Consider the following 18963-nt stretch of genomic DNA (forward strand, 5'->3'; position numbering starts at 1 on the left):
TCGAGCACGAGACATGCTCTGTTTGGCACTTTAAAGCAGCTTGGTACAATCAACTACCCCCTCCCCCCCCCAATTGCAGGGACTATTGAGAAAGAACTAAGCAATACGAGAAAGAACTTAGCAGTATGAATCGTTAGCATTATGTCACACATTGTGGAAAAACAGCGTCACAGATTACAGCTGAAGACAGTTATAAGGAAATGACCAGTAGGGGTGTAGCATGTCTTCTTCAATATTTTATTGATGTTTCTGTATCGTGCCCCCCCCCCCCCCCCCCCCCCCCCCCGACATTATTTCGAGGCCTGCTAAGACTCTGGTAAATGATGAGTATCAGAATAAAACAGTCTTTACTACTTCAATTAAAATGAATGTCTTGATAGAGCATCTTTACATATGGCTAATATGTTCACCATAGACACATGACATTTATTTAGGAATTTATGCTAGGACTTCCATTCGGCCAAATAAATTCCGTCAACAAAAAACACGGAGTATCTCATTGGCCAACACTGGCTTCTTATCACGCATACTCATAGCAAAGTGTGATTATCGTTCATCTATTTTAGTTCTATCAGTTCTGTACTCAAATAAACTTGTTCAGGTCTCTTCTGCAGCATGCTTCCGTTTCGAGTCTTCAATGATGGTTCTGCGGGAGAAAATAAAACGAGGCATTCGATTAGAGATATGATGAAATCAAATTGGGATATTCTGGGAGCGAGGTAAGCTCAAATATTTGTTAGCTCTTTGTTTGCGAAGAAAGCAGCTGGAAAAAAAGCTGTTGGTGTAACACAGCATTAGCAGCGAAATCATTTACATTTTTAGGAAGAGAACTGATGAACACGGATATCTTCGAGGACTCTCACCAACCATGGTTACGTCGTACCATTACTCGAGCTCGGTCCCCACTGGTGAAAGCTAAATATCTAAATTTAACTATATATTTTTTAGATTCTTTACTGTCGAATCCGTTGTATCGCGACGCCGCATTTTCATTTGATGGCGATATTTTGCGACACTTTATTTTCGCGATTTTCCTATTTTCGTAAAAACCAGATCACTTTATTTTCGCGATTTCGCGATTTTGGGATAATAAAATCAAGAAAAACAAATGGAATTAAAATGTGCTGTAATAATCAAAACTGACACAATTTGCAACAAAAAGATGCGTTGGCTAAATTTATTTTCATAAAAATTTATAAACACAATTTATAAAGTCCAACTCATATATATACCCTTACTTTATGTACATAAGGTGTTTCCATAAAGCTTATTAAACGACCAATATTCCCCCAAATGTTGCTTGTGTACTCACTTAATTTCCGCGCATCCTTATTCGCGACACTTAATTTTCGCATGTTTTTATTTTCGCGAATCTTTTAAAATCGCGAAAATTAAGTGTAATAAGATTTGAGCAATTGAATTGAATTTTGTAAATTCTAAGCGGGTTTATAATTATAAAGGAAAACAAAAAGTGTTAATTTTTCCTTAAGCAGTGCGATGTTCCGCTGACCCAAAAATACGTGGGGGGTAATTTTTAAAGACGTCTGGGGGTGTACATTTTATTATTACATTTTTCGGGGGGGGAGGGGGGTTAAAAATTACAATCTTGAATTTATTCAAAAAACAACCGCCCCCCCCCCCCCCCCCCCCCCCCCCCCCCGTGGACGTAAATAACGATCGGTCCCTAAGTCAATCTCATTTTCGCTAGGAGGATCTGAAAAATTACCGGTTTCTCTTCACAGTATCTTTAAATTCTTTTACAGCAAAAACTGGAGGTAATCGGTAAGCAACGCATTTTGATCTAATTATGGCGTGTTCCCGTTAGGTTGGCTACACCCAAAACCGTTCCTTGACCCACCTTTTCCTCTTGGCTTTGCTAAGATCATACTTCGTTGCTGTCTGAATGGCAGCACGTTTTACCGGTGCTTTCTCCAGCTTCTTTTTTTCCCGTCTAACAGAGAAAGCGGATACGATACGAGCTAGTCAAACATTTACCCTGAACTAACCCCATGAAGCTTTCACACGATTATTAATAACAAAATATGTTAAACATCAAATACAATATACAGTAAATTGGCAAAGGCGGGTTCACTGGTAACAAATTTTAAGTAATAAAGTCCGAGGTAGCATTAATGTGTACAGATGGATGAGCAGTTAACGTATGGGTCAGCGGTCTCTCGAAAACTTCCTGCATCTGTATAGGTCAGCGGTTTAAAAATTTTCCTTGTTCAATAGTTACTGTTATGTATGTGACAGGGGTCTTTGTGGAAGCACAAACCTGCTGGCCTTCTTAATCTTGAGCATCCAATCCGGGACATCGCAGCCAGAGCTCTTTATCACATTTGCAATGCTGTAGACACAAAGTGAGATATTCACATTCAGTCAGTTATAATTTGTATTCCAGAAAATACTCATGCCCTTTTCCCAGAAAGGCAGGTCCCTTCGGTGTTTAAACCATGTCCACGGAGACCACCTGATCCAACCTTTTGATCTCATTCATCTCATTTATTATTTTTAATTTTTAGATTTTCTGATAGCAGCTCCGAGTGGTCTGCTCGCACACATCCAGACAGTGAAGAAGCTGACATAAATGATCTGTTCCATGTTTGGTTTCTGGTGATCCATAATACGTTTTGACGCCTTCGGTTTTATGTATACGGTGTGACTACTTGCACGGCTTCCGGTAAAGGAGGAAAAAAAAAATTAGCTGCACGGATGTCTTCCATTTTCTCGATTTTTAGCCTAAATAACAAGTTTCTGGTTTCGAAACCCTTCCACGATTATTGAGAACAGCCGAAAGATGTTTTTAGCTTTAAAAGCTGTGCAACGAGTGACCCGCAAATGCTTGGCACAGTATGAACGTAACGTGGAGTTCGACACCTCGTTTTCGCCATAACAGCTGCGCAAGGAGAAAAAAAAGTATATGCAATTCCCTTTTTTCTTTTTGCAATTAAGCCAAAATGAAAAGTTTTGACTTTAAAAACCTCCTACCGTTATCTAGAACCGTCAAAAGATGGCTTCGGGCTTGAAAAAAATCGCGAAAGGCGATATGCGAATGTTCGGCAAATGATGAACGATGCATGAGATGTCGAACTCCACGCTTCGTTCATACTGTTCTAAATAATCGTGGAAGTGTTTTAAAGCCAGAAACTTGTTATTTAGGCTAAAAATAGAGAAAATTGGAGACAGCCGTGCACCTAGTTATTTCTCCTCCTTTACCGGAAGCCGTGCAAGTAGACACAGCGTTAAGTATGATTTTGTTTTCAGAGGTCATACCTGAGATTTCTTTGCTGTTTTAAACCAGCAGGAGTACACGTATTCCGCGAGGGCGAAGGGTGCATAAGAGGTGGCGGGGAATGGTCTTTGTACGACACGAAATAGCGAAAGTTTGTCAGTCTATTTATACCTGCGTAAGCTCGTTGTATCTTCTTCCGTAAAGAACGTTATTGCTTTTCCTGTCCTCCCCGCACGCCCTGTTCGACCTGTAGAATATAAAAGTGGTCATGACAGCGATTCGCTTATTCGCTCATCTACTTAATTCCCACGGACACTCATTTATTTGATTCCCATAGACGAGTACAGTATCTACATTGATAGTAATTCAAGGCAGGAGGATGAGGAAAGAAACAATCTGATCAGTTTCTAGCCAAACCCGGGTAATTTTTCTTTTTAATCAAAGTTGTTTGAATATCGAGACTTTATCTGAAAGAATAACGACCAACCACTCCTTTGTTATTGTTTATAATCATAAACACAATGACTTATTTGTGGGAATGACAAAATAACACTCTACGAATGAAGTCTGATACGTTATTAACGATATTTGATTGAAAATATCTTGGTTACTCGCTTGAATTAGCCGATGGAAATGGATGCTTTGTGTGACTCGGCATTGAGCGGGAGCATAAAATGGCGGCGTGATGGGCATTCTTTAAGGCCATGTTACACCTGCAATTTGCAAAGCAATGATGACGAATAAAAAAATATGGTTGCAGATACATGTTACGCAGGGTAATGTTTTCACAATGTTGCGAAAAGTAGAAACCAATTCTACTTTTCTTGCATTGCAAGTTGCCAAAGGGGTATCACACGCGAAGTCTTCTTGCAACTACAATGCAACAAAAATTACGTTGGAAGTTGCAGGACAAAACGCATCGTGTAAGATGGCCTTTAGTAGTGCAAGCGACGGTAACCAAACCTATTCTATGAATGTAGGCGACAGCAGAGGTAGGGAAGTCGTAGTTTATGACGAGGTTGACGCCTTTAAAGTCAATTCCACGCCCCATGAGCTCTGTGGCGATAAGAACCCAGATCTGTACAAGAGAAAAATGGGATTAACCTTTTAGGTTGTTGCGGTGAATGCAATGGGATTAACCTTCAAGGAGGTTGCGGTGGATGCAATGGGATTAACCTTTGAGTAAGTTGCGGTGGATGCAATGGGATTAACCTTTGAGTAGGTTGCGGTAAATGCAATGGGATTAACCTTTAAGGAGGTTGCGGTGAATACAATGGGATTAACCTTTGAGTAGGTTGGGGTGGATGCAATGGGATTAACCTTTGAGTAGGTTGCGGTGGATGCAATGGGATTAACCTTTTAGGAGGTTGCGGTGGATGCAATGGGATTAACCTTTTAGGAGGTTGCGGTGGATGCAATGGGATTAACCTTTTAGGAGGTTGCGGTGGATGCAATGGGATTAACCTTTTAGGAGGTTGCGGTGGATGCAATGGGATTAACCTTTTAGGAGGTTGCGGTGGATGCAATGGGATTAACCTTTTAGGAGGTTGCGGTGGATGCAATGGGATTAACCTTTTAGGAAGTTGCGGTGGATGCAATGGGATTAACCTTTTAGGAGGTTGCGGTGGATGCAATGGGATTAACCTTTTAGGAGGTTGCGGTGGATGCAATGGGATTAACCTTTTAGGAGGTTGCGGTGGATGCAATGGGATTAACCTTTTAGGAGGTTGCGGTGGATGCAATTGGGTTAACCTTTTAGGAGGCTGCGGTGGATGCAATGGGATTAACCTTTTAGGAGGTTGCGGTGGATGCAATGGGATTAACCTTTTAGGAGGTTGCGGTGGATGCAATGGGATTAACCTTTTAGGAGGTTGCGGTGGATGCAATGGGATTAACCTTTTAGGAGGTTGCGGTGGATGCAATGGGATTAACCTTTTAGGAGGTTGCGGTGGATGCAATGGGATTAACCTTTTAGGAGGTTGCGGTGGATGCAATGGGATTAACCTTTTAGGAGATTGCGGTGGATGCAATGGGATTAACCTTTTAGGAGGTTGCGGTGGATGCAATGGGATTAACCTTTTAGGAGGTTGCGGTGGATGCAATGGGGTTAACCTTTTAGGAGGTTGCGGTGGATGCAATGGGATTAACCTTTTAGGAGGTTGCGGTGGATGCAATGGGATTAACCTTTTAGGAGGTTGCGGTGGATGCAATGGGATTAACCTTTTAGGAGGTTGCGGTGGATGCAATGGGATTAACCTTTTAGGAGGTTGCGGTGGATGCAATGGGATTAACCTTTTAGGAGGTTGGGGTGGATGCAATGGGATTACCTTTTAGGAAGTTGCGGTGGATGCAATGGGATTAACCTTTTAGGAGGTTGCAGTGGATGCAATGGGATTAACCTTTGAGTAGGTTGCGGTGGATGCAATGGGATTAACGGGTAGGTAGGGTACTAAAGAGGGAAAACGGACTTTAATCGCTACTCCTAAGGGAAAATCATCTAGACCATAAGATTGGAAGATAGATAATAGACCATACGGTCCAGATTGGAAGGTTACACAATAGATGATAATATGATCAAGTAAAAGCAATTCTCGTTGGGCACAAAGTTTTGATGTATTGCGTTCTTATGATGGGGATCACTTGTTACTGTTGAAAACGAAAAGCTTAAAATCGTAGTGTTCTCCTTGTGTTTCCTTATATGATATATTTTTTACAATACTAACCTTGCCAGTACGAAAACTCTTCACGATATTATCCCTCTAGAAAGGCAACAAAACATGACACAGTAAGATAACTTGATGGGCTATAGGGTGAAACTAAGTTAGTGCTTTGTATGTAATTGAACCCACACATATTAACGTGATCGACGCGCTACGAAATGACCTTGTTATAGTGTGTCAAGCATTACAAAGTTCGTCAGGTGTTCTGAGTGAGTCAGGTATTACAGCTGAATCTGGTACATATCACAAAGTGAGTCAGGTATTAAAGTACGCCACACATTAAAAGGATAAGTTTCCAGACTCACCTGTGCTTGTGTCCGGTATTAAAGTACGCCAGACACTATAGGATAAGTTTCCAGACTAACCTGTGCTTGTGTCAGGTATTAAAGTACGCCAGACACTATAGGATAAGTTTCCAGACTCACCTGTGCTTGTGTCCGGTATTAAAGTACGCCAGACACTATAGGATAAGTTTCCAGACTCACCTGTGCTTGGGTCCGGTCTGAGTGTATAACATCCACATTAATACCATCATAGATTAGTTCATGAAAGAGCTCCTTCGCACGATCTTTCGACTGCACAAAAATCAGTACGGGAGGAGTAAAACCCTGGAAGTGAAAAATACATAATCATTTATAGATTTCACACATTATTACGCAGGACCAGAGAGGAACAGTCAATTAATGATAGCTTTCCAATTTGTTAGCTCATTGGAGGAGAGGAAGGAATAAAACCCAGGCAGCGTAGAAACTATAAATCAATGATAAATGTGATAAATATGATAAACATACACAGGCCCAGAATGGAAAAAAAATGACAGCATTTAATGGAATTTTATGGAGTTAGTGGAATAAAGTTAAGGTACCTTTTGTACAATATCTCTGACAGCCAGTAACTTTCCAGATTCCTGACCCACAAACAATAGCTCTTGGTCCACAGTAGCTGTAGCCGAGTTTCTACAAAAAGAAATAAAAACCTGTTCAGAGCACAATGTGTTTCCATTGATGGAGGCATATTAGAAAGTCATATTGTCATGGGTATATATGATGTCCTGTATTTCCAATGCAAAATTTATATAAATAAAATGAAGTTTTCATTTTGGTGCCTCAAAATAGGAAAAGCAGATATTATCTGCTTTTCCTGGTTTGAGGCACCAAAATGAAAGCTCCATTAAACAACTTAGAAATTGTGCTAGAATTGGGCTTTTACTTGTAAGTTCATGTCAGAGAATATAACAATATGTATGAGTATGTAACAGAGGTTGAGATGTCATTGCATTCCCACCTGATTCCAACTGTCACTCTGACATGGTTGTCAAGGTGAAGCCCTGCCCATTCCTCAATACCATTAGAGAGTGTGGCACTGAATAGGCCCCTGTGAATGTCCGGCTTATTACAGGCTTGATAGATGGTTGCTATCTGAAATTAAATAAAACCTAACAAGGATTAGGAATACCAAATGATGTGTTTGTAACACTGAAGAAGGTACATCTATAGAAGTTTAAACATGGAAGCAGATGATAAAAACCACCGCAGTACCTGTGCTCTAAACACCTCTATAGCTTTGTACATGGAGGCAGATGACATAACCATCCTAACCCTCTAAACATGGAGGCAGATGACATACTGATCTTTAACCTATAATCATGGAGACTGGTGGCATACCCATCCTAACCCTCTAAACACAGAAGGCAGATGGCATAACCATCCTAACCCTCTAAACACAGAAGGCAGATGGCATACCGATCTTAACCCTCTAATGATGGAGACTGGTGGCATCAACCATAGCAGTACCTGCTCTCTGAAACCATCTTTACCCTCTTCAAACAACTTGTCAGCTTCATCAAGAATCAGCCATTCCACACTAAAAAATGACGACAAAAAGGAACTATGAAAATAAAGACATGGTTTCCTCGTGGTGGCTGGGTGCAGGTTCTCAACAAAAAATAAAACAAAAACAAATTAGACTACCATATTTTTCATTTATTGGCACACAACTTTGTAACCCCCTGAATGGTCTCAAAAGGGTTGCATTTTGTACACAAAACAACATATTTTGAATATTTAATATCTTTCAGACCAATAACCAGGTGCCATGATTCATCACATGCAATTACATCTTATATTAGAGAATTATATAATTACTACAAGTTAAATTATAGAAACTCACTTGTGTAGTTCTATTCCAGGGGGTTCTTGTGTCAACAGATGCACAAGTCTGTTTGGGGTGGTCACCAAGATATCTAATATGTAGAATATAAAATAAACATTAAATTAAAGATAAAGAAATGTATTACAGTAAACACAACTTTTATATACACCAGCCAGTTCCGGGCAGCTAATCAAAACAACACAGCTGTTTATCCCACACCTATGTAGCAACAAATAGAGTAGTCATTATGTACTGGGTCAGTGCAAGTACTCTATTCTAAAGCAACATTGGATTGTAACTTGAGAAAGGTGAAACCCAAGCAAATGTCAAGAACAGAACAATTGAACAATTTTGTCATGTGCAGATATGCCTTAGAAGCCGTAAAGTAAAATCATGTATTATATATTAGCAATTCTGGCCCCGCCTGCGATTCAGTCGATTATGCAATTGCAAAAGGTGTGAATTAACATATTTTTAGGTCATCTAAAGGTAAATATCTTCTGTGTCATTTGCCATGAGGACAGAGCCTATACTTACCGAATCGTTTGGACGACTTTGCTCCAAAAGTATTTGTTGAGGCATTTGCCTTTGTCAATACGTGAATCCTAAAGGCACACCCCTTGGCTAGATGACAAAACTCTCGGTAGATCTAAGAAACACAAAACAAATATATATATATATATATATATATAATCAAATTTGTATATACTTTATATACTATAATATTATAACAAAACAAATAAATCTTTTGTGAACATTTTTTGGCCCCTGAATTAGGTAAGGTAAAAATTTCATGGATTCTAAACTCTTTAAAATGCATGGGATTTGGCGTGTTCATAAACTCTCCCTGTTTCAAGGTAGAATAAAGTATGAATGTGTCGCCAGTGCCATGAGGCTGCTCTTCACGACTTGTAGTAGAAAAAAAGGTTTTAATTATAAGCTGTTAGAAAGCTAGCAGAAATATTTCTTCATGCTAGACCAAGGGTAAGGGGGGTTCTCACCTGTTGAGCCAACTCCCTTGTAGGGGACACCACAACAGCACGAAAACCAGATTTCTTAGGACCCTGAAATGACAGGTACAAAACCCATTCAGATGTTGGCAAGTAAGGTTGCCTTGAAAAGTTGTAATTGCTGGCCATGTTTTGGCTAGGAAAAACTTAGCACGTGGCACATGCAGCTTATTTAGCTGGACAATCTCCTGACCAACTACATGAGAGACAAAACCAGTTTGCACACTTCATTTTCTTTGTCTGATGCTCAGCCCAGAGTGGCAGTGTTAGCACTGCTGGCTAATGTCAGTACTGTTTGCACAGTGTACTCATAGGAGTACCAGAGAATATGAAAGATCATTCGAGGAATTTCTCAGTTATTATTCCTAGGGTTAAGTATCGTACTACATCTTAAGCTTTGTCTTAGATACAGCTTCCTTTATTAGAAGGTGATTTTAAGGCATTAAAGGTACCTAATGCATGTGTAGCATGATAACCATCAGGGTACCTCTGGTACTATTAGTATAACATTGTAACTTGGTAATATGGTGTGGAAACTACCTGTAGAGCTTTGTAGTGTGTTTTGTACCTTCAACATATGTAAGATGGGTAGAATAAATGCTGCTGTTTTTCCTGATCCTGTTGGGGCACAGCAAAGTACTTCTCGTCCCTGGAGGATATGATTGTTTATGGCAGATGCAGATATGATATTTTAATGGCAGATACAGATATGATCCTTTATGGCAGATGAAGATATGATAAGCACAAGTTTAAAAGTATGTTTTGGGTATATGAAAGTTAGGTATGTATAAGGTGGGTAATGAGTTACCTACCAAATATATACCTCATTCACAAATTGAAAAAAAGTTAAAAGTATGTTTTGGTTATGTAGATTTGGGTATGTAGAAGGTATGCAACAGTTAACTTACCTAGTACATACCAAAATGAGTTTGGTGTACATATGTAAAAGGTGTGTATTTTTTTCTACATACCAATTACATACTCAAGTTAAAATAGACATACCATTCACAAACTTTTGACATACCTATTACATATTTTGTGTGGGATTTTAATGGCAGATACAGATATGATTCTTTAAGGCAGATGCAGATATGATTCTCTATGGCAGATGCAAATATGATTCTTTATGGCAGATACCAGAATAAGATTCTTGTATTCTCGAAGATAGCATAAGCAATAGCATTACAGAATACAAGAATCTTATTTTTGTATTTTCACAGCTAGAAAGTGCACCTCACTTTCTATTCCTGTTTTGCAGAGCGTGCACTTTCTCACTTTCTCTCTTTCTGGTTTTCTTATGTAGCCAGGAATTGATAAGGGGGATGGGTGGGGGCTAGGGCTTTCCATCAATAGCTAAGCCAAGGCATATAGCCAGGGATTGCTGAGAGGGGGAGGGAAGGGGGTATGTCGATAGGGACTAGGGATACTATAAGTACTCACATGAGCCATCAAGGGTGTCGCCTGCATCTGAATTGGGGTAGGTGTGGTGTAACCCCTCTCCTGCACATTGTGTATAATGTAATCAGGAAACCCATATCTACACAGAAAGGCATGGATCCAGTCAGATCCAGTCATATAGTATATTCAAGCTGAACATAATCATGGTTAATACAAGAAAAATGAAGAAGTGTAAATGCACAAATTTGGTATTGAACCACCTTCATAAAAGGTAAACCATCCTTCACTGACTCCAGCTAAGTCAAGTGGGTCTATTGCAAATGTGAATCTGCTGAATTATAATAAATTCAAAAATCTTGTTGTTTGTGTGTCTGGCATTACTGATGCACTGGACCTTTCTATCAGTTGAGAAAACGTTTCCACAGGGTCAGGGACGTCAGCTCCTTTTACATAGATATGTTGCTCATGTCTGAATAGATTTATCTGAAAAACAATAAACAAGCTTAAAGTAAAAAAAACTAGCTAGTTCATACAGTAGTAAAATGCATTTCTTATATAAACCCACAAGTGAATTGGAAGGGATTTACAAAAACAAGACTAGATTTTGGGGTACGTGTCACTTTTGCACACTATTACCGGAACTCTGTAATATTCCTTCTGCAAAGTTTGTACCCCACTATTCTTTGCTCTGTACAGTGGATATCTGTATGCTTATTGGATAACAAATATTTACAGTGGATATCTGTATGCTTATTGGATAACAAATATTAAATCAGACTGTACCCTTAACAGTAACCAATTATTTTATGACAAGAGCGGCAGAAACATTGCCTTTTTTGAAAGAATTGATAAATTTTCTTCTGACCTTATATAGTAGAATGTTGAACAGCCACTTCTTTGTTATTATTTACATTTTAAAATTTAAAAATTCTAAACAACCATCCACAATTAAAGGCTAATGCTATTTGGAGATATTTCATTAGAGATGTCCGCTACTTGCTTGAATTAGCCTGCCTTGTATGACTTGGTATTGTGCGGAAGGTTAAAATGGAAGTGTTACTGACCTTATTTAAGAGCCCATTCACATTTTATGTTTCTCACCTTCTCTTGATGTTTCTCTGCCAGCTTGTTAGCTGAGAGTTTATTTTCCTTTTGTTTCTTTCCATGTGGGTTTTGTTCTGTGAATATACTTGGTCTGCTTTCTGCTGGGATATCTTCAGGCTCAGACTCTTCATCTTCAAAACAACAGCACAGTATAATATAACATCACTTGACTGTAAAATATGGTTAATATAGCACAGTATATTGTAATATAGTATTATAAAGCACAGTGTAACCAAGGGAGCATGGCAGAATGTTTTTCTATTTAACACACAATTGATATTATTACGAAAATCAGCGCATCATACTGTATGTGTGTTTGTTGGAAAGGGAGTTATTAATTGCGCTGTTGAGGGTGTGCGGCTTGGATTATGAAGTAGATCATGTTTGTCGACAGGGTCTTTGTATGTTTCATCAGTTACAGGAGGCCAAAGATATCAGGTGCATCGCGAGCCACACAGAGGTGAGAAAAACAGGGGAAAGTGAAACTGTGGTGGGTGTGATGGCTCTAAGCCAATCAGAACCACAGTTTCAGGGGGGGTGTATTCTCTCTATGCATATAGTAATCCCCTTGAAGATATTTCGACTGAAATTAGAGATTTAACCAAGATGTGAAACGAGAGTATATAAATTCATTACAAATAACCTAGCCATGACAAGAAATCCTCTGCGAAGACGGACCACAAAGCAATTTAAAGGATAATTTTTCTCCCTCTTAATTTTGTTGTGTCATTAAGCTAGTCACTCCCTGTCACTTCTACTGTAACTCTCTATCCTTGGAAAGGATTCAGGCATTTAACGAACAAAGACCCTGTTGACAGACATAATCCACTTCAGTAATCCGAGCCCAAACCCCCAACAGCACAACTGATAACTAATCATACAAAACAAACACATAACGAATTGATTTTCGTAATAATATCAATCCTGTGTTAAATAGGAATACATTCTGCCGTACTCCTTTAATATAAAATAACAGCACAGTATACAATAGCAGCAAAGTATAATAAAGCAGCACAGTATAATAACATCACAGTATACTATTTAACGATTAGACTATGAGTTTGAGTTTTCTATGAGTCAATATTTGACTCATAGAAAATGAGAACGAGTAGTCTAATTATTATAAATCCACTCACATACTACCTTCAAATAGCTGACGATTTTAATAATAATTCATGTTGCTTTATGTGAAAAACACCGTTTTTTCGCTACTCGCTATCTATTGCTTAATAGATAGTGAGTACGAGAGCCAATCAAATTGCAGGATTCGTGATAGTATGTGAGTAGATTTATACTAAAAAAGCATAGTAATAAAGGTCCGGAGGAAAATTTTGCTTATTATTGTGGGAGTTCCACTATATTATGGACCCCTTGTAGATTTTGTCCATGAACTCTTGGAAAAGAAGATTTGTAATTTGCTCAAAGCATTGATTTTGTGAAAGTAAAATGTATATAGTAGCCAATTATTCAAAAGCTTGTGAAAATGCATATTTTTTCAGATGTATGGCATCATATACCTGCCCTTGTGCAGTACTACATTGTGGTTAAAATAGTTAGCCATACCACCTTGCTGTTTTCTCTTTTTCCTTTTTTTCTTGCTTTTACTTGCTGATTTTTTAACAAAGCTCTCTCTTTTGTGATCACTTGGTATGATTTTGCTCTTGATATTTTCATGGGCTTCTGTTAATTCCTGCTTGTTGTTTCCAAAGAAATCAAGAACTTCAGCTATGTTCTTGGTCTCCCCATGACAAACGGCAGGGCTTACAGGCTAAAAAAATATCACAATAATTATTACAAAAACTACACACTCTCTATCTCACATTTCAGTTTGTTTAGTTGTTGTTACTAATCAAATCTGCCATCCAACTATTAGGGCAGGACATTTGTTTTGATTAGTAGGCAAAGAGCTGAGATATTAGAGAAATTCTGATTGTTGGAGTATACATGTAACCGGGACTGCGGAGCATTAATATTTGTTTTTTAGCACAAAAAGTGTTGGGGCTGCCCCCTCCCGAGCCCCTCCCCTCCGGGGTGAGTGCCATTAGGTGAGTGAGTGCCATTAGCCTTAAACAGAAAGTAGTTGTTATGGTACTTGTATTCACAACTTAATAACGAAGAACAAAAGTTGTGACAGGACATAAAAATGTTAGTTTTGATATACTTTATGAATTAGCTAATCAGGATTCACATTGTTAACCCTTTCCAGCCTAGATACGGATTTTCCGTATTTTGCTGTATGCCCCTTTGTCATTGGACAAAAAGACAAAAGGACTGCCTTATATGGAAATCTAACACAAGGAATCGATAGAGCATGAAATTCTGCACGATTCTCTCTTATAGCTCAAGTCAGTACAACAAGCCATTTGTCATGAAATTTTTATCCAAAGTTATAATTTTTTCGCGCGTTCGAAATCCATCCACAACCACGGACCTTGCCTTTAGATTATGGACTTGGTTCATTATATTTTGGGTGATTTTAATAGCGATTTAGAAGAGTTTTACTGCCTGGGAGAGATAGATTCACAATCGGTAAACAACGATGGCCGTTGGATAATTTCTAGCAGAAAATGTCGGTATTTTGCGACCCAAAGACCAACTTTGGTACAGAACTGGTACTGCCATTGAGGAACAAGAAGCTACTCCATTCATCGGACCGAAGAACCATCCAAATAATGACTGTGAACTTTGTTTTTATATATTTTCATCATTCTGAATTGATTGAATTTCTTGACAATCGAACAAACTGATTGAATGTCCTGAATTTTGAACACGAGTGCGTTGTAAACAACTTCAAGCAATAATGTCAAACAAGCAAAATATCCCTCCTATAACCTTATCGTATCACAAAATATAAACTAGCAGAACTATGAATGAAAATTTGACGCTAATAGGTGCATAAAAATACCTTATGTAGCTTCTTTCTACCGAAATGAGCCCCAGAGCTTAGCTTTCGGAACAACTCATACTGGTCCGCCATTTTGAAAAACGAGTCTACGGTGTTTACCGGTCAGTAACACAGGGTGACCACCTAGATTTATGATGGGTCGCGCGCCGTGCGTTCTGGTTGTTTCGCAGTATATCTCCCTGAGGCAAAACATTACAATGCTTCCATTAATACCATGTATCCAAAGCTGCGCTGCTCGAACTATATGTACTTGTGATCTAAATTTACATTTTCAAATGACTATCACTTATAGACTGGTTGGACTATCCTACATCTTTTGATAAGCAACCTTGTCGACCTTGCTGCTAAAAGCAAAACTATGGGGACCCTAAAAATTATTCAGGATCCTTATAGTCATCTGGCAAACGTCTAATTCAGGCCCGTACCCAGGATTTTTTATGGGTAAGGGCGGGGGGATGCTTAAAATTGGACCCTAATTTTTCCGGGGGGGGGGGGGAGGAGGGTTGGGTAAGGGTTGAGTTATCTGATAACAAAAATATCTGACTACCCCCGAAATAATAACAAAAAGGGATTTTAATGCTATTGCATATTCCACGGGACGTTTGTTATCGGATTTTGCTACAAACAATAGACATACCAGGGATACCTCATTCTTCTTTATTTTCGCGTGTCTTAATTCTCGCGAAAATTTTCTCAGCACATGTCTCTAGTCTTTAATTTCGCGATCGCGTAGAAAAATTGTGTTTGAAGGGGGACTTAATTTCGCGCGGAATAGGAAGTTCGAGTGACTTTATATTCCACGGGACGTTTGTTATCGGATTTTGCTACAAACAATACTGACATACCAGGGATACCTTATTCTTCTTTATTTTCGCGTGTCTTAAGTGCACCAGTCCCTTAGATTCAACTGAGGAGTTCCAAATAAGAAATTTCGAAATCGCTCAAAATTGGTTTAAAGTTAGCCCCTGGTTCTCTTATCATGGTTAAAAAGTTTGAGTTACATACAATAAATATTTTTCGAGAAATTCCGAATTTACGATTTTGCCTATAAAATCGCCGATTTGGGGGCATTTTTCACCTTTCGTACAAAATCGCAAAATATTCTTTAAATATACGCGGAATTAAAAATAGCGATACAGATCCTTAGAAAGGAGTTGATAAGGTATAAATCGAGTGGTTTCTTTACTTTTTCCGGCAAAAAAAGTATATTTTATTGCTGTCTAAACATGTCCATAAAAAATATCGACTTGAATAATAGCTTAAATTAGGGGCTTATAAAACCGATGGTACATGGATTTTCGCAGAAATTTTGCACTTTGAGCAAACATTGGTGTTATTTCTTTCGATTCAGCAAATAAAAAATTGGGGGAATCAAATTCCCGAATTATAATGAAGCCGAACGCAACCTCATGTCGAGCTCAAATAACACGCGATTTTCTTGACAGCCGTCTTTATTAGATACACATACCTGTTTGTACAGGAGAAAAATCACAGAAAATAAACTCTACCCTTGCTGTATACTAATCTCAGATGCAGTATAATTGTCTTGGTTCATCCTTGGAAGTTACTGGAAGTCAATAGAGACATTACAATGAAAAATATTTGCTATTTTGTACAGACTTCAGTTCAGAACGCCTGCCGGAATGGCAAACTTTGAAGGATTTGTTTGGGTTTTAAAGTTTCTTTACGCTCAATTGAAGTAAAAGGTATTCAAGCACGTCAGTTCTTACCTTCTGCCAAGAGGTTTCTAGGGAAAAAGCCGATTTGTAAGATTAATTTCAATGCAAAGGTCAAGTACTACAACACGAGTCTGGTTTCAGATGACAACAACTGATCAGCGGTCTGCCAGATGAAAATGCGTGACTTTCCACAGGTATCCTAATCCCGATAAGAACATACCGTTTTGAGTCCTAGTCTTTCTTTATTAGAAAATCATATTTTAAAAAAGGCGATATCATGTCTTGTTTGTCTATTTTCAAAAACATCTGATGATTTGGTAAAGAACTTAGGCGTAAGAGTAAAAATTGTATACGTTACGTTTATCTGCATATTAGTTGTGTGCGCATGAGCACTGCTTGATTACTGCAGAAATTTTTATCAATAATGGGAGCGGGTCTTTGTAAAATGAAGACAGGACCTACGCGGACCAGACCTCGGCGGACCGGGTTATTATTTTTTTTTTTTAATACACAAACATATGTGAAGAAACCGTTTAGCTACTTAGTAATCCACACCACCCTATTTACCATCTTCCATAAGTCACCCCTTACTCAATAACTATTTTTACCTTTTGTTAGTTAATCATCAATGAACTTTGTACATATACTAGCTGTAACATGCCATTGTAACTCATTTATAACCTGAAGCTGAAGAAGGCAGGTATTGGCCAGCCGAAATATCGTTCTAAAAAACATAAATCTGCGTTGTTGTCGACTTTTTCTTTTAAAGGTTTTACCTTTTGCGTGGGAGTCCCTAGGGTAAATGTGCCGTTGTTGCTGGTCGCCGGTGGGACGGAGTTTCTTTTTCATTACGGACTTGCTCCAGGTGACTGAAGTAGTTTGAAAAATCGGTAGCTGGAAAATCGGCGACTACCGTGAGAATAGTGACTTTAAATGGGCTGCTTCGCTACTTTGTAGCAAGAGAAAACAAATATCACTCTGTCCAACCACTGATGAGCTGTCAGTTAACTCAATGTAAACTGTTGATTGCCGTTAGAACAGTAACCCTCTATGGGCTACTTCGCTTCTGCACAAGCACAATCGTAGATTGCCGTGAGAACATTAACTCGTTATTGGCTACTTTGCTTGATATAACAAGAACAACAACTGTGCAATGCCAACAAGACTGCCTGGAAAAGGGTTACAAAATCAGTTGGAGCTTGCGACAGATTGAATGAACATGTCTATGATTCCGATACAGACGACGATCTACTCCCCGTGTTTGAGGGGTAAAATAATACTTTCGCTAAACGAAAGATATAATGCTGATTGACATTGTTTTAATGCGAGGGATGTTTTAGCCTGTGAGCTAGTCTGTACTTTTGCGCAAAGTCCGTAATGAAAAATCAATCTCCGTCGCATATCCCCCCCCCCCCCCCCCACATACACACACACACAAACATCGGAACACACATAAACTAATATAAGGAAAGCAGAGGTGCGCGATAAATAAGTCGAGTCTACGAAACGGGAAGTTGAGTTGAGATAGGGACTCCCCAAAATATGCCCAGGGGGGGGGGGGGGGGGGGGAGGGGGGGGGGGGAGGGGGGGATGCAGGGTGTGCGCCCACAGCGGCCGAGGGTCCACTTTCGGTTCCCAATTGACGTGCTATTTGTAGACAAAACTATAAAGCATAAGCTAGATAACCCTGGTACGTAGCCAAATCCGACAATAAAAGTCCCGTGAAGATACTGCAAAGGCATAAAAAAATCCCTCTTTGTTCTTTCGGGGGTAGTCAGATTTCTATTAGAGAACTCATTTCACTCGTCGTCGCCTTACTCGTCCCCTCTCAGAACAGCCGAATTCCGAGCTACGGACAAGCAACCATTGCCTGGGCTACCTGTGATTACATTTGCGTTTCAAGAGTCACCTACGCGCGCGCTTAACAAATACTCCGGTCGTTAAATCATGATTCACTTACCAGCTCTAGCAAGAAGAAGTTCAAACTCAGTTTAAAGTTTAAGAACGCACTTTGAATTGCTCGAGCAATCGACACTAGGGCCACAAGGACCACCCACGCAAACAGCGTAATCACAGGTAGTCATGTTCAAGAAAAATATCAAGCATCATCTGAATTACAATTTTATGCTTGCCTGATTTTATAAGAAGCAGCCTCATGTGATCTCTTTGTGTTGCCCTAAAGCCTTTTGTGGCTAACGGAGGTGTTACTGTAACAGGATGCCGCTTTGAGGGAGTGTGACAATTTTTTTAGCTTATGCCCTTATGTCAACGAAGCATGTTTGCTTGTGGTATTTGTGTTTTATTCTTCGATTGGTGTTTCCTACGGTATCTTTTTAAAATAATTTTGGCATCATTAATATGTTTTTTTTATAGAATGAAGAACATAAAATAAGAAACAATCTAGAATAAAAACTGCAAGCCGACTAGTTGAACTATTCTTTATATCGGGTTTCCTTTGCAAATTCATGCATTCTCATCTGGTAGACCGCTGATCAGTTGTCATCTGAAACCAGACTCGTGTTCAAGTACTTGACCTTTCATTGAAATTAATCTTACAAATCGGCTTTCTGCCAGAAATCTCTTGGCAGAAGGTAAGAACTGACGTGTTTGAATATCTTTTACTTCAATTGAGCGTAAAGAAACTTTAAAACCCAAACAAATCCTTCAAAGTTTGCCATTCCGGCAGGTGTTCTGACCTGAAGTCTGTACAAAATAGCAAATATTTTTCATTGTAATGTCTTTATTGACTTCCAGTAACTTC

The 18963-nt window shown here is 39.0% G+C and overlaps 1 protein-coding gene and 1 long non-coding RNA gene across 2 annotated transcripts; both read right to left on the reverse strand.

The window, feature by feature from the left end:
• Positions 1 to 330: 330 nt before the first annotated feature.
• On the reverse strand, positions 331 to 14633 carry LOC5508876 (probable ATP-dependent RNA helicase DDX52). Its single transcript, XM_001629360.3, has 19 exons — positions 14524 to 14633; positions 13185 to 13386; positions 11616 to 11749; positions 10909 to 10997; positions 10557 to 10653; positions 9685 to 9765; positions 9108 to 9170; positions 8644 to 8755; positions 8125 to 8197; positions 7749 to 7818; positions 7240 to 7373; positions 6821 to 6911; positions 6441 to 6563; positions 5959 to 5994; positions 4199 to 4313; positions 3407 to 3482; positions 2279 to 2350; positions 1859 to 1951; positions 331 to 646 (listed from the first exon to the last, which is right to left on the reverse strand). The coding sequence occupies exons 1-19, from the start codon at positions 14593 to 14595 to the stop codon at positions 598 to 600; spliced, it is 1782 nt and encodes a 593-aa protein (XP_001629410.3). The 5' UTR covers positions 14596 to 14633; the 3' UTR covers positions 331 to 597.
• A 1323-nt stretch (positions 14634 to 15956) lies between these two features.
• LOC125561976 lies at positions 15957 to 16690 on the reverse strand. Its single transcript, XR_007307681.1, has 2 exons — positions 16254 to 16690; positions 15957 to 16090 (listed from the first exon to the last, which is right to left on the reverse strand). It is a non-coding gene; the product is annotated as an uncharacterized LOC125561976 (long non-coding RNA).
• Positions 16691 to 18963: the final 2273 nt, after the last annotated feature.

Source organism: Nematostella vectensis, chromosome 4 (assembly GCF_932526225.1).
Source record: "Nematostella vectensis chromosome 4, jaNemVect1.1, whole genome shotgun sequence".
Taxonomy (NCBI): Eukaryota; Metazoa; Cnidaria; class Anthozoa; order Actiniaria; family Edwardsiidae; genus Nematostella; species Nematostella vectensis.